The following is a 16,812-nucleotide window of genomic DNA, read 5'->3' on the forward strand; positions in this document are numbered from 1 at the left end:
CTCAAGATTGCCAGAATTGTAGCAGATTAAAAAAGTTAAGTTATGTCCACTGAACAATCTACAATGGTTTTAAAAACAAAATCAGAATTTAGTTTAAAATCTTAATTTAACAAATCAGTGATTTCCTGTGGGGGCAGTTTTCTTGGTGCATACGCCTCTTTCTCTTTATGTTGTCACTGCGTTGTTATGCTAACGGAAAATATCCTGAAAGGTGCAAAGATGGGAGGTTTCAACAAAAGGGAGAGGCTTTCAAATGCGCTGATGTGCACAGGGTGATCTTTTCAGCGTGGTTTAGAGCACTGTTTCAGAAGCGCACACATGCACATCAGCGTGCGTGCCTGGCTGGGGATCTGACATGAGCAGTCTGCCTTTTACCTTTGTATTTCAGCTATTTCTGCGCGAAGGCGATCGATTTCTTCCTTCTCCGAGGCAATTTGTCTCCGCAGAAACTGCTCCATGGCCAGCAGTTCTTCTTGTTCTGTTAAGATCTCATTCTCCTGCAATGACCAAGCAGTTCGCTTAAAGCCCTGACTTTATGTTCTGTGGGAACATAGGTAAGGGATACTCTCTCTACTGCTGTGCCCTGGGAAGCGATGAGATAGGCAGTTCCCTGAACTACCTCCAGAAGAGGTGGTTGGCGTGCCTGCTTTGAACTGAGTCATCTAGACCTCAAGCCAAATCCACGTTCCAAGCCAACACCGTCTGTTCTGATTCCTCAAGATGATCGCTGGACTGAATAGTTGTGGCGACGATGCACCAAGTTCTGGCATGTTTGGCTGTTCCCTTAAATCACAGGGGAAGGCTCTGGATAACTAGAAAAACTAAATTCTAAAAGATGGCTTTGAAGATGAATATAAAGAGGAAGGTGCAGCAGAGAGAAGATCAAAGCAACTCAGGGAGGCAGAGGCAGGCAAAAAAGCCAAAATAGTTGCCTTATTTCCTTTGATCAGCAGAAAAATAGTTAACGGTACTAAAACTGGTTAGATTTGGGAGTGTAGATTTAGGAATGCTTTCTAAACGCGTAACCAACACAGCCTGCTTTTGGTGGTTTTCTGTTGTCTCCTTTCCGCCCTTAACAACAGTGCCCAGTTCCAGGTTCACTCCTGCAGGTAGCATTCTTCCCCTACTTTATTTAGGCTTAATAACTGGAAGAAACAGAACAAGAAAATACCAGCAGTCAGATACGTGCTTGCCATCTACCTGTGCAAGTAGAATATTTATAACTTCTTCATTCTCATTCATTTCTTCTTTGGAGACATCCTCCTTTGAAAGGCTAGCGATTTCTTGTGCAATCTTTGTTTCACACTCCTGCCAGAGAAGAGTACAATTTTCAAAAGGCCAGTCTGCCAGTCACTATTTACTGTTAAGATTTTTTTAATGTATTATTTTCCAAATTTAGAATTGCCATCCCAGTTACCTTGAAGTTTTCAGGGAGGTCTGCTTTTCAAAGTTTGCAAAACAAAATTGGGTAAGCAATGACTATAGCATTCCCCATCTTTCTGGGACATATGGCAGCTTAAAAAGAACGCTCTTGAAGTTTGTTCACCTGATCCTTCTAGTAATTCATTTTGTTACTCCAGGACGCACTGTTTTTAAGCACGTAATGACTCCGTGCTCTGTCACACACTGTTTTTAGTCATACATTGTTTTACAAACAGCTGGAGGGTCACGATACCGCTCCTCAGCCTTTTAAGAACTAAGATGAAAAAGCCTGCATAGAAAAGACTGAAAGGTGGTTTGATCTGACTGGGTTGCCTTTGCATATTATCAAAATTTAGGGAATGCTCAGTCATTTTGTTCTGAGTCATAAGAATAGTAAGAAAACTTGAATGCGCAGCAGGAAATCACAGTGAAATGCCTCGGTGGCACCCGTGCTTTCTAAATCCACACTACAGCCCCCAGAATACTGACCTGTACCTGCCACTACAGCCCCCAGGCCTGGGTTACAGAACCACCTCACAGTTACAGTATTTTCAACTGTAAGATGAAGCAGTAAGGCCAAATGATGCTACCCAATAAACGGGGTAACAGTGAAAAACCTATAGCCGTGAAACTTTGGGAAGAATTGATGTTGTTACAAATACTCCGACATAATTTTCATCTGTGATTTACGTTTGGCCAATAAATAGAAGGTTACCCACCTGTCTCTTAGCTTCTCTCAGTTTCCTCTTAAGAGCTGTTAAAATTCTTTGCACCTCCCAGAGTCTCTCTTCTTTGGATAAGTCTTTTATCCCTGCCTGCAAGTCTCGGTGTAAACAGTTCAGTAGGAACTCCTAGAAATATTGTCAAAGCAATTAAGTGTCTATAAGTATATCATAGCAGAGCAGAATGGGAAAAAATATGGTCTTGGCTTCACGACAAAAGGCTTGGAGTTCTGTTTTTCAAAGCATTACAGGTGGTAACCCGCACGGGACAACTGTGATATAACCAAGAAGTGTATTATTATATGCTTATAAGAATTTATCTTTGTCCCGGACTTGACGCATTCAGTAGTAAACAAGAACACCGAAGTAATTACCAACCTGCCGTCTGATTTCTTCTTTGATGCTTTCTTGTGTTTCTGGAAGTGCCGGCATGGTTGCCATATTTGACCAACGAAGAGGTTTTGTCACCTGTTTTAGGGTCACATTCCCAAAGAACTCCTGGACATGTGTAAAAAATACATACAGGACACGATTGCTGATCTGCAAAGAAAGGGCAGGACAGTTAAGAACACTGGTTAAGATGATTTCTTCACATCATCTGTATCTGTGAAGCATAACTTCTTTCTCTAGAAATACAGCAGCCTTTAGTATCTGCTTCTGTAAGTAGCAAGTGCTAGTCTGCGCAAAAAGATTAAAAGCTGGATTAACAATTCTACTTCAGACGGCCCAGTACTGGCCTCAAGGAATCACTGTGCTGTCTCTTGTCTGTGCAGCTGAGGCGTTTTCATGATAAGCTTGAAATTTTCACGTCTCACCCTACCACAATTATTTCCATCACTTATATTCATATAGAATTTAAGTAACATAGAAATTGATTAAATTTTTCTTCTTGACCACATAAAGGGAGTTAGTGATAGCAGCAGGTAAGAGGGGAACACCAACCATACTGTGCTATGGCTGGCCACCTTCTCTCCCCTCCCAAAAATTCAAAGTATTTTCTACAACTTCTCTCTCAGATGACTGAAAATAGTAGAAAAAAAAAAGTAGTTGAAAGGAGCTGGTACTGTATTCCTTGCTCTAACATGAGACAGAAGCAAATACGGATTTTGATACTACATCGTCCAATAAAATTCAAAAATTTATCCTGAAAAGCATTAGAATTGCCACTACCTGTATTTTAATTGCTAAAATCTGCTTCGTAAGAAAGCGTGATTGAGCCTGCATCATTTTACACTAATTGTTGCTGCTTTTGTTAGCAAGAAAATGACTGGCACAGCAAAACAGCAGAGAATAATACCCAGCCCTTTTGCTGCTGGGCCTCCACCTAAACTCTTAATAAAAAAGCAAAGCTTTTCTGAAGTGTGGATTTTCTTCTACAAGCCCCACACCCCATGCTACGTTCCCATCGTGGACAGGACTGATTCTGAGCTGCGTTTAATTTAAAGTTGTTTTTTTGAGGAATTAACCAATCCAGAAGCCACACAGTCTTCCTAGAAAATGAAGTCAGCGACCTGACTGCAGACACCAGAGCCATTATCCCAAGTCATTACTGCACCAGGAAGATCCATTTGCAGCACAGGGTTTGCTGGCTTGATACTAAAATGAAGCAACAAAATAGTCTTCACTAGGTTATCACCGAATCAGAAACACAGAAACTCTGTATCTGCATGACTTACGGGACGAATTCAACATTAAATTACTTCTGTTACAACACAATTAAAACCTCTGACAGCGATCGTTGTAGTGCCTCCGTAATAACCCAGACATCAGATCCGTAGTATGCAAGCTCACATCCAGAGAGTCTTTTGTTCCCCCCTCTCTCTGCATTTCAGGTTCCCAAGGTATAAAAGAGGAGCTGTAATTTAGCTTAACTCTATCGGACAGTACCTGACTCACTCCTGCAAGAGAATTCCTGTAAAGAAGTCTTCCGTGGGCTGAAGTTCTGCCCTAACGCTTGCAGTGTCGGGCACGTACCTGGACAGTAGGGCTGAGCACTATGGAAATATTCTGGATGTTCATCTTCGTTTCCAGTTCCTTTGCAATAACGTGGTCCATATGCACAACCAGCCACGAGATGAGGAGATGGTTACACTCCGGCAGCTCTTTCAGCAACCTCTGGCACTCCTGAACCTTCTCAGCTTCTGTGCTCTTTCCACAGGCATCCTCAAAGCGGGGCATTAGCTCTTTGGTAAGCAAATTCTCAGGCAGTTCTCGTAGGTATTGTTTCAGCAAGCTGGCTACAGTATTGGGCTCGTATTCTTCCAGGTTGGGAGATTCTTCTCGATCGTAGGCTGCTTTTAGCTCATCGACTTTTGATTTTATTCCTTAAAATATTCAGATCAAGAATTAGAGAGAAATCTTCAACTGTAAATGTGCAATAGTTAGAAATGTTTTTGTTTTTCTGAGATGCACCTCTCCTTACAAATTAAATTAATTGAGGAATACCTCTAAAGGTTATCTACACGTGACAAAGTTAAAATCATGACTTGAAATTACTTGATCGCTGCATCTGAAGGCACTGAACTCTCCTATGAGGCTGAACCAGAGCACGTCTGACCTTCTGAATCAGAACCGAGGTCAGCGGATTCCCTTGCATCAGGGAACATGAAATAAGCAAGGAAGGATAGGGGAATGTAAAAACAATCATTTATCTGACTTCTTTCGGGCTGTTCAGTTCTACAGCCCTAAGCAAACACAGTCTTATCAACTCAAGCACCGTGCAACGAGTTCTACGTATCAGCCTTCCTCTGGCAAAACAAAACCCTTGCCTTCTAGTTCCCAGGTTTCCAGCTGGAGGAATCTCACGCCGGATTCTTGGTTCGAGGCACTGTATGAATAAACACGTGTTCACGTCATTATTCAGCCTTGCCAATATTGTCTGCACGGCGTTTTTATAGCTCAGTGATATTCAGATCTTCCAAAAGTCAGGCAAGTTTTGTTTTTAAAGCTCAAATCCTCACCTGACTTTCACTGACTTAATGCATTGCCATGGCTCAGCTCGCATACGGTAAACAAAACTAGGCGCACCTAGCCCATGGCTAATGCCAGGTAAGTTGTGCTCTATTTCACGTCCAAATAAGTTGTCACAACTGCTAAGCCGTTGCAATTGTCTTTCTGAGCTCTCCCTTTAAACAACCTTACGCACACAAGAGGGTGCTATTGCACTGGAGAACACCTAGGAAGCACAAATGTCAAAAATGCCTTACAGAAAACAAACCTTCCGTGAAAATTCCCAACACATCATGCCTTGAAAAAAACATACAAACAGGCTGTTCCAACAGGCAAGACTAAGAAACTGCTTGAACTGCTGTGGCACTTATGCATCCCTACCAAATACCACGCAAATTAGCAGCATAAAGGCAGCTTAATGAAGCCTTGAAAAATTGTTTGATTGCTGCTTTGCAGTGCTAGATCATAACTTGTTTCAAAAGCTTCTTCTCAAGCTCCTTTTCTCACTCGTTCTTGCTCCCCTAAACATTCACACGGAAGTACTTACATGAGATTTAGTGCACGAGGAGCTCACAAAGGGACTGTTTTGTTTAACATGGCTAAAACCGACTCCGATTTATGTAAGCTGGTGTTACACAACTGCCATGGTTAATTATCCTTGCTGTCGCTACGTCTAAATGCCGAAACCTGCACTTTCTGCCTATTAGTGACTCTGCTCAAACAAAAGGAGATTTTATGAAAAAAAAAAACCACAACGGAAAAAGCAACAGTGGGAAGCTTAAGTAATAAAAGGGCTACTTCTCTTCTTTGCCTTTCCCATCAATTAGCGTAGTGATTCTTAACGCATAAGTAAAAAACTAATCAAAATTATGTGCAAGCTTGCCAATCCAGTGAGCTTTATTCATAATTACCAGCCTACCAGAAACGGCCCAAAGCTGTGTATTTTTACTGCCATTAGCAGTACCCTCATATTAGCAACTTCTCTGGTATCGCAGCCCGAGGGGTTTGCTGAACTGTAGCTACCTGATTATCTTTTAGATAACTGAAACCAACGCAGCAGCTCTAAACAGTGTCTCGAGGTGTTGAAAGTGGTAAAGCAATAAGAAACGTGCACGATCTTAACAATCTGCACGCCAGTGTGCCCGCAGTACCTGAAACTCTGTAGATGCCTTCGCACTTCATGCCGTACTTCTCTACGTAATCTATACATTCACGGAAAACTGCTGGCAGGCGGATGCCGTCGTACATCATGGTCCTGTCCACTGCATCAGACAAAGGAATGCCAAACACAGGTCTGTGGCTTGGAACATCCACTTGAGGTATCTCTGTCTCTTGAATCGGCTTTTTCTTTTTCTTCTTCTCTTTCCACTGTTTTACAACATCTGCTGCAGTTAAGTCTTTTGACTTCTTCTCTTTATGCTTGTCTTCCTTATGCTTGTCTTCCTTGTGTTTTTCATCTTTGGGTTTCTCTTTTATTTTAAAATCCTTTTCCTTTTTTTTGGAAAAGCTGGGCTTCTTGAAGACGTGTATTCCCTTGGACCGCTTCAACTTGGAAGGGCTTTCAGCCTCATCACCGGAGCTGTCCTCTTGAAAGGCAGCGTAACCTTCGGCTGGTAGGAAAGGAGGGCAAGAGGAAAAGCAAGAGGACAGCTGTAAGTTTGCTCACTTTCTAGACATATAACTAGGAGAGAAAAGGTAATATATAAGGAGAGAGCAGTTATGTGTTAAAGCAGCGCCTGCCTGACTCTTCAGAAGGTTTTCTACAGTTGTTAGACAATTAAGCGGACAAAGACTAAATGAAGGTCGCACAGTTGCATCAAAGAAGCCCCACGGCTCCTGAACAATCTAAACAATTAATACTTTGTGTACTTACTCATAATGGCAATGTCCATCCTAAGGGCTAGTTTCCCATTTAATAGTCAAGGAAATGCAAAATAAAAACAACTGTCTGGCAACTTCTCTATGTTCCTGTAATCAACAGTATAAGAGTCGCTGTTAAGGATCAGCCGCTACACACACGTAAGTCTAACAGACTTAAGACCAAACTACACTTCAGTCACTTAACTCCCCAACCCCACTCCAAAATATTACGCATTTTCAGATCAGCGTGAAGTTAATGAAATTTCAGCGTCAAAAAAAAGTCAAAAAAAAGTAAAAAGTCCAAGCGCACTTACTTTTCCACTGGAAGAATAAAACAATTGCAGTACCACTAGCACAATACCTGCCGGTGAAGCTGTATGTTTGTCTTAACAAGCATGTGGGAGAGCTTCAAACGAGCCCATGGGCAGAAGGCACTGTCTCAGCAGCAAAACACCAAGCGTCATTTAAAACACGGGCACCAGGGCTTTTACTAATTCCGCCTCTGCAGCTAGCCCTGCCTAGCCTCCAGGCAAGAACAAGGAAATCTTTAAAGGTAGATTACGAAAACAAAAAAAACAACCAACCCACCCCAACAAAAAGCAAACCACCACCACCCACCCCCAAAAAGCACGACCTAAACCAACATACAAACCAGAGCGACTTCCAAGTCAACGAACTGTGATTTTACATACACAGAGCCCCGTACGGGGAAGGCAAGCCTGAAACCTGTTCAACGAAGGAGGCATTTTACCTGTCCTTTGCACAGACCAGGCCCCCCAGCACGGTGGAAAACAAGCTCTTGCTTCAGTGTGATGCCCCCTTACACAGCTGCCTACAGGCAGTGCCTGGGCCTGAGCGAGGAGGCATGCTCACAGCCAAGTACTGCTTCTGAAGGAATAATTTTGGGTGCTAGAACATCACCCCCTTCCTTAGATTACACGAGAAAGCATAATGGGCAAGATCACAGGCTGTAACGTTTGCAGGTAAAAGATCTCGTGTAGAAGAACCAGCAGACATTCACAACTGTCTTTTCTTCTTCCAGCTCTAAAGCACACTAAGCTGCAGAGCTTCTCAGCACAATTTCAGCACATCCAAGAAGCCGTCTGTATTTGGAAGCCTCCTCGTCTGCTTTGTGGAAGGTAGTTTTTAATAGTCGAAAATATGAAATCTATTAAAACATGGGACTACCATCAAAGAATTACAACTGTTTGACCAGCTTTCTCTTCCTGGGCTCTTCCCTAGGCCTACCAAACAGAAGCGCTTTCATGGAAGAAAGGAGAAAGACCTGCGCACTGTTCCTGTCCAAGTGAATTTTTAATATAAAAATGCAAATGTTAACTGGAGAACGACCAGCGACCATGTCTCATCCTCCTAGTTTACTGGCTATATCATCACTCACTCTTTGTAAACTAAAAATTGGAATGGGTAAGGACTAAGGACTCCAGTCCCACTGTGGTAAGGAGAAAACTGCTGAGAACTTCACCGTTAGGTTTTGGGAGATTGAGATGGGACTGGCACTGAGAGTTAAGACAGGGTTCACACATGTAATTCCTGAGCAGAAAGCTAAATCTTCACCAGACAGAGCCCAAACCTTCCCAGTGGCTAGCCCTAACAGCTCCCCCAGCTGCAGGGTCCCCCTGGCACAGCACTGCGACCACCACCACCAGCACGTTCTCAGCACCAGCAGAAGGGACCACGCTCGGAGGCTGATTTCAGCAGCAGGTAAAGCACCCCTGTCGCCTCTCTCCATGCTTGATGTCGCAACGCAAGCCTTAGTGCTCTTCCAGATCTTTGGTAACGTAATACCAGCAACGGCACGTTCCTGAAACTGGTATTTCTCGACTTTGTGAGAAGACAAGAAGCAGCAAGTCACAGACATAACCAGTCTACTTGAATCTGTCTCAGCAATGTAAGTCAAAGTTTAGAAATATACACTAATTACAGATTCACAGGGAATCTCTCACCTGTACCTACATGTGGGAGCTTCTACATCTTTCAGACCAGGCTGACTCTACTTAGAAGTAACCACAGTTCTGGTAATAAAATCACTGTAATCTGTTCCATCAGAGATTCAATAAATTCTCTTTTCTATAAATTTAGGTTGTTTATCAAAAGCACTTGATAAATAAAAAGAACAATTGCCTATCACTAGTGAACTATTTCTGTTCACTGTTTCCTCAAGACTTTCAGTACTAACATCCTGCGTTTCCCACCACACTAATACGTGTCAAAGACGTTTTCCTGCACCTACAGGGGATAAGTATCCATTTAATAACTACTCCAATTCCACAAATGTAACGACTGGACTGCCTGCAGTTCCTTGCTCCAGCATCTTTAGAACTCCACAAATATACATTATTGAATGCTTTTACTGTAGTTAAACATGATGTTGCAAGTATAGCTCTTACCTTACTGAAAATACTGAAAAACTCTAAACAAATATATTAAAAGACTCAGTGTTACTCTGGTAACATCTAATTTACAGGACTAAAGCTTTGTCATGCAGTGACGAAGTTTCTATCAGTGACACCGTTTGTATCAGTCTGCAAACTCGGGAGTACTTCTCATTTTCTGAACCCCCACAACGAAGCTATAAATTCATGCTGTAGCATTTACAGTTAACACAAAGGGTTGCATTATGCAGAACTGCAACACTGCAAACCTACCATAAGACAGATTTTGTGCACTGGGTTTCTGATGACTTTCACATCATTTACACTTCTCTATCTTATTTTGGTTCCCTGGGGATCTGCATGCCTCTGCAGCTAGCTCACTACAAGAAAACACAGACCGTTTTTACACACAGAAGATTAGTAGGTGAAACGTGACTACAAAGGCCGATGAGCAATGTTAATATTAGTTATTTAACTTCAGTTTGTCAGAGCGTTTGCCACCAACTTGTATACCCTTTCTAAATAAAATAGTAAGGACGACACATAAGCATAATGAGCTTGGGTAGATGGCTTCTATTTCCTCTCCTTGAGCACACGATGGATTGTTATTAGAAATAGAAATGTAATAGAATAGAAATGTATATGTAAAATAAATAGAATGAAATAGAAATAGAATGTAATAGAAATTTCCAGCTTACAGACACTATCAACACTTACTGTCCAACTTTCAATTATATCGCTTTGCTTTTAACACACAATCAGCTCAGTAATAAAATCCGATCGCTCCCAAACAAATTCTGCACTCACATTGCTGTGCTTCCCCTTGCAAAGAAAGCAAAAGGAGTTTGCTCTCATGTGCATCATGGGCAGAAAATTCCAGTGATGCCTTATTCTGTAGACCTGGAAACTGTATTCGGAGCTGCTCAACACATGAAAACAATAAAAATAACGTTTTCCTTCCAATGGCAGCCACTTGGTTATTGTGCAAGACGACAATGGCCTCCTCACAATTTCTAACAGACCTCTCTCTGAAGACTTGGTCTCCACTGCTAGAACTCATTTACATCAGCATTTCGCACAGAATTGAAGGATCATAAGCGCAGAGACAACTCATCATTTCAGGGCTTTATCTGGAACAGCTGGGAATACTATTAGCGCTTTTGTATGGCTGCCAGACAGCCACACTGCCGATACATTCCTGAGCAGAAATTAGTTAGGAGAAAAATCCCACAGGACGATGACAGGCTCCTGTCTTCTAGCTGTTGGTGCCCGTCAGAAAGAGCTGCAGATTCCCTGAACCCCACACAAGACAGAAGATAAAGGTTAGCACACAGCTGGAGACCAAACAGTGTTCAGAGCAGGTCCCCAAGTTAGCAGCGGGAGTATTTATGTTCTCATCTACAGCCCCAAAAAACATGGGAAATCTTCCCCAGCAGATTAGGGATTGAGACTTCAAAAAGATTTCCTGAAAAATTCAGAAGATACTGTTATCCCTTCACAAGACAGTTTAGTTTACAGTTCAACTGATTCTCTATTTACTGAAGAATTATTTAAAGAAAATTATTACAAATAAAAAAATCCTAGCTCCATATTGAACCCATCCCGCTCAGTGGTATCAATCTGAGAAGTAAAATGTACAAGCAGAGTAAGATACACAAGAGACTCTCTGAGATTGCTCTCCTACAGAAATTTTAATGGATGGAATAGCTTTTTCTTCATAGGTATTTCTTATGATCTTTTGTAAGGAACTGCATCTTTTATGACTTTATCAGCACATGATTATTGAAAGGAGGTTAACCATTTATTTTGTAACATCTGATATTCTGGTCAATCTCTCATATAAACCACTACTGCTTCAAACAAACTCTGGTTTTGCTCTCATGCTGCCACAGCACAAGTTCTTGCATGCACAAGGGTTGTTTTGAGTCAGGAAATAGATTCAAATTAAAACTATCCCTGTAAAAAGAAAATTCATTTTAACCCCTTAAGTCACCTAAAATAACTCACCCCACAGCTGACCTCCACTCTGGCTATCACAGAGGAGTGGGGAATAGATATCACAGGCACATGAAAACCAATATGCCATTTCATTATTTTTTTTTTTTTTTTTTTTTACCATTTCCAAAACATCTTTAGCATTTTTTCTCAGAATAATTGCTGTGTATTATTAGGTTATTGCCACTAACATTAAAAATACCAAATCATTATATTACCCGTACAGTGATCCCTTGCAAGCATACCATTTTTTTTTTCAATACATAATACTACTGAAGCTAGGAGTACCTTACTCCTGCAGGTAAGATTTATCTGAAAAACTAAACCAAATAACCATGGGATATTTGTCCTTCTCTCTCCAAATACCCTCCTGTTCTTAAAGCATTACTGTAATTTACAATTAAAACTATTAAAAAAATACCCCCAAATCTTTGCAGGATTAAACTTGCATACAGTTTCAGGAGTTTGGATGACAATGTCATTGATTCAGTAATATTTTAATTTCAATACACATTCATTCTGTCATCATGTAATATCAACACTTGTCTTTTTTTTCCTCAATGAAATGTTCGATCGTGTTTGTTTAAATCCCAAATTACATGACCATAGCGGGTTGTGTGTTGTCTAAAAATCAAAGCAGGGGGCAAGAAAAGCTACCAGAGAAAAGAAACAATCTGAGCACATGCAACAGAATAAGGTGGAATGAAGTGAAAAATCGAAAGTACGGAAGGAATAACAAGAGCCTAAGCTGGAAGGGGAATTCTTGAAATCAACCACGTTAAGCAACCGTAAAGAACCCTTGTTCCATTACATAAGTAGAATGCCTCTTCAGAGCACATTTACAGTAACGACCATGTTTGGATTGCACGAGAGAAAGCTTTCTATTTAACTTACTCTTGCATCTGACTGGCAATTATATGACATGCGTACAATAGGGCTAAGATGTGCTGAATGCATTTTATATTACAGCTGCAAGAGATAATTTGATTCTTCCTGCAGTTTGCATTTTTGTGGTTTTGATGATTTTTCACATCTTTAAAGCTTCAAAAATGCTTTACATCAGCTACGCAATGCGTTATGATCTCTTGTGGAAGAAAGCAGTTACTTTGCTAATGTGCACAGACCCGCATTTATTTGCTGAAGAAGCATTTCTCCTCTTCATCCTTCAGTTTGACTATAGCCAGGAGACATGCTGAATTACACCGCAAAGAAACTATGTGTAATGCTGACCTCTAACAATTCTAAATTTAGAGGCACCTCATTAAGAATTATAAAAGAAAGCTGATGTGCGAAGAGGGAAAAAAAACAGCTAATGGCTTTATTTTAGACCCATCCAACTAATACAGATTTTTTTCTGCCACCAATTCAGTATTAGTATTAGGTTAATGTCATTTACAAGAGAAAAAAAAATAAGGTATTGGTTTTCTTAAGTACCAACTTGAACTGTTAGTTTTAACTAAAGAATAACACATTTTCGAGTTACAGTATCCTTTAGGCACACAGCCATTAGTTAGTAACAATAGTCCTTCAAAACTGTGGCAGAAGCAACAATTCCTGCACTCCTGGAAATTGGTTTGATTTATAGTGCTGTGGCAGCAAATTCTTAAAGAGTTATTATTTAAATATGTGCGTGCTTGTTACGAATAGTCACTATCTTCATTCTAACATGCCAGAATATTGCGTGCTGGCTCGCTGTTTTTGTTCTTCCAAATCGCACTTTTAGGAAGTAGCAAGGTACAATGGCATCCAGAACTTCCTGCCTTCTGAGACACAGGCAATGGAGAACATGAATATTATTTTGAAACTTTGTTTAAAAAAATAAATCACTGAAATTCAGGCTGTGATACTTGGGTTTTAGAGGGTTGGACAGTAAGGATCTTTCTGATACTGAGAGTGCTCAGTGTCAGCTCAGTATTTCTAAGTGCTTTGTTCTTTCAGAATATGTAGGAAAATTATAGGCAAAAAAAAGCAATTTCACGTTTCCAAGATTTTCTACACCACTCCAAAGTTGGGAATCAAGGTTTCTCTTCTGTTATTCTGGGTGGTTGGGTGGGGGTATTTCCCCTAAATGAAAGTTTCCAGTTTGGATACAGATACACTGAAAAGAACAGCTTCTATAGTCTTTTACTTTCTTTCAACCCTTACCCTGCCAGTTCCTAATTCGATGCTGGCTTGCACATTTTTGAATTCTGCCATAATACCTAAGTAATGCTGGAGGACACCACATGATTAGACTACATTAAGAAGCTAAAGAAAAAAGGACCCATTTTATTACTCCTCCAGCAGTGGTACAGTGTGCACATGAAAACTTGAGGCGGTATGCAATGGCAAACCCCAAATATAGGTGTCACAAAGGAAGAAGGTCAAAGTTCTTAAAACTGACTCTTCCAAAGTTAGAAGTGTAAAATTCAGGTCACACTTACTGTTTTATTTTAGCTAATGTTTCAGCTAAAATTTCAAACGGCACGTATTTCGAAATACACTTCAAAACCTCGACTTAGAATCGGAGCAGATAATGAGGTAAGAACCCCGTGCCAGGCAATCACTAACACATTGTTAAAGACGTTGGATAAACATGTTTATTGGTAATTCTGGCATGTGCTTGGCACCTGTGCCCATGCAATCCTTTATGTGGTTAGGGGATTTTTTGGACGAGAAACAGGTATTGCACAAAGTCTGTTTGAGTAAGTTCAATTCCTTCACACTTAAACAGGTTTAAGGAAAAAGAAGCAACAGCAAACCACTGGGAATACTAAGCAGTTCTGAGAAAGAAAGAGAGAGAGAAAGAGAAATGGTAAGCATGAAACAAGACAAGTTGCCTACTCACTTCTTTTTTCTTTCTTCTTAAATTTTCCTTTCTTCTTCCCATGCTCCTTTTCATCATCAGATACTATATCTGGAGGCTCATGCAAGCTGTCATGAGGTGGCGAAGGCTCACCGGTGCGGTACAACCCAGGGAATTTTGTAGGACTGATTTCTTCAGAGCTGGGAGTACGAGCAAGACCCCCACTGTGTTCTACCCGACGGTGTTCACTGGGGCTGCTCGTGGGAGGCAGGAAGCACTCGGTCATTCTGATTCCCTGATATCAAAGTGAAATCTTCTGCTACCTGTCCATCACACCTGTAGCAGGGGAAAAAATAAAAACATCACAATTTTAAGCAATGGTTTTCAAACACCTTGTGTAGAACTCTGTCCTGAAAACATTACAAATATTACAGACAGCAACGCTGTTTACAGCGAACACTGAAACTGATGTCACGAGGCAGTAATATAACAGCAGGTCCTAAGCTCGGTGTTTGCAGAATCTGCCCATTAAGAGCAAGAGAGCTGCTATTTCAGCCACCCCTGCTTTATACTATGTAAAACGTTACATATTAAGTATGTATTTTTACATTTGAAGTAACTCTTACAGAACTCAGAGGCAGTTTGCATGCTGATTGTTAATGTTCATTATGAAAGAGTCAGCTAACTTTAAATTTGTTACATAAAACAGGATTGTCTGGAAGCTCAGAGTGTTTGCGAGCACTGCAGCTGCACAAAGATCATTTTCGTCTTTCCCAAGCGTATTTTATAGATGCAAATAAGAACTTGCTTAGCCTGTTGCAGTAAGACAGAAAAAAAGAGTCTTGAAGTCAAATCCATCTTCAGATCATGCTAATGCAAAGTAAAGAAGGTAGAACAAGAACAATCAAGTTTTTTAATCATCTACAGCAATCACAACTTCAAGTTCGAAGAAGTTATACTGGGTCATCTGCACCCAGATGCTGTTGTTTGCTTGGGAGTTGTAGCAAAATAAAAACTAAGATGAAAATTGCTGAAGAAGCAATACATAAATTTTAGCAATGGAACTTGTAAGCAAAAAGGTCTTCCTAACAGAAATACATTTCAGAAATTCCTTGGGAAGAGCTACGCCTCGTGGAACGTCACAGCTCCAGAGTCAGCTTTCTGAATTTGGCCCTTTGTGCCTACAATGGTCCCTCTCAGATACGACCTCTTCCTTCAAGGGAAGGAAAGATAGGAGTTGGTCTCCGTCACCCTTGTGTGTCCCTTCCAACTCAGGATGTTCTAGGATTCTGCGAAAAATAGAGCAAATCCCAGGGAAAAAAGCAAAAAACATTTCCATCCATGTAGTTGGAGGACAGCTCAAGTCATGGTCAGACACTAACTTTAATCCATCTCAAGTCTGTGCTGCTGTGTTGCTGTTTAAAGGACTGCTTAAATCTAGTGGAAGACAAACCGAATGAAGAACGATAATTTTTAAAGCTCCATCAGCTCCATAACCAGGCTGTCTACGCAGCCATGCAAGTGTCATGGCAACTGACAAAGTCATCGAGGTGGCTGCGGAGCCACCGCCTCAGAAAACAGAATTAAAGCGCGTTAAGGTTGCACACAAGGCCACATCAGACCTATCTCCACGAGTATTTCAGTTACGACAGCAGCACATCCAGACGTAACAGCTCTGGCTTCTGCCCTAGCCATTAGCCTCTGCAGTCACTGCTGGTACTCGTGCTGTTTAACGCAGATAGGTAGATCACAACGAAGAAAAAAGTAGCCAACACTTTGCTAAGCTAGACAACCGATCACAGATACCCAGTATTTTACGAAATCCTCATTCAGGGAAACAAAAGATACCTACTGGCTAAGCAGGAACTCAACGTCCAGGTCCCTAAAGCTTTAGGCTTAGAGATACCCAAAAAAGGTCCAAATTTGCAATTATAGAAGCACATTCACTACTACCAGTGGCACAGACTGGCAGCACGGTTGTACCTCATCTGAGTATGGGAATGAGCCGTACAATTCCTACGCGTCACCCCTCTATTTCATCCACCAAAAAAACACAGCCCCCAAACCAGAACCCCAAACAGCCCTGCCACAACCTACCAAAAGCTGTTGAACAGCAGACACCATACCAACAGTAACTCACGGAATGAAATTAGAAATACTACACATCATTTCTTTTAGTGAATAGGATGCCCCTTATCTTCGAGTCAGTCTACGTCTAGAGCGGGCAAGACAGGTAAGTGTGAAGAGGGAAAGGATAAGGTCCCTGTGAAGGATGTAAAGAGCAACCTGGGAAAGCGGTGCCTCACCTCTGGCCTCCGGCATGTTACACAACATCCTAGAGCAGCGTTTTACTCAGCTGCTCAGCTCCTGGGGTCTTATTTACAGATTGGGAGAATACAGAAAACAACACAGAATTGCGTTTTGCCGGGTTAATACTCTTAAATGTGTCCAGCTAAGTGGTGGCGGTTGTTTGTTTTTTTCACCCTTAATTTTTAAACCCTCATCCTTCAGTTCTCTGTATGCAGAGCAGAGAGAAAAATTAATTACAGATGAAACAAAATAGCTCACTGCAGGAGATCACTCACAGAGTGGTTATGGAAATAACAGCTACTCGGATAAGGATTTGAATAGGGCACAGCGAGACACAGGATTAGGAAGGGAAACAAAATATTCATGAGATCTTTTA

The 16,812-nt window shown here is 41.2% G+C and overlaps 1 protein-coding gene across 2 annotated transcripts in view; it reads right to left on the bottom strand.

Moving 5' to 3' along the window:
- The window catches only part of RALBP1 (ralA binding protein 1), a 34,793-nt gene that overhangs the window by 2,234 nt on the left and 15,747 nt on the right, over positions 1-16,812 (bottom strand). For both annotated transcript variants that reach the window (XM_035564188.2, XM_035564187.2), the window contains exons 2-8: positions 14,169-14,462; positions 6,245-6,703; positions 4,119-4,468; positions 2,523-2,684; positions 2,142-2,273; positions 1,201-1,308; positions 376-497 (exon numbers count right to left, since the gene is read on the bottom strand). In XM_035564188.2, coding sequence (XP_035420081.1) covers positions 376-497; positions 1,201-1,308; positions 2,142-2,273; positions 2,523-2,684; positions 4,119-4,468; positions 6,245-6,703; positions 14,169-14,412 — 1,577 coding nt within the window. In that variant the 5' untranslated portion in view covers positions 14,413-14,462. The remainder of the gene's footprint in view (positions 1-375; positions 498-1,200; positions 1,309-2,141; positions 2,274-2,522; positions 2,685-4,118; positions 4,469-6,244; positions 6,704-14,168; positions 14,463-16,812) is intronic.

This window comes from Cygnus atratus, chromosome 2, assembly GCF_013377495.2.
Source record: "Cygnus atratus isolate AKBS03 ecotype Queensland, Australia chromosome 2, CAtr_DNAZoo_HiC_assembly, whole genome shotgun sequence".
NCBI lineage: Eukaryota > Metazoa > Chordata > Aves > Anseriformes > Anatidae > Cygnus > Cygnus atratus.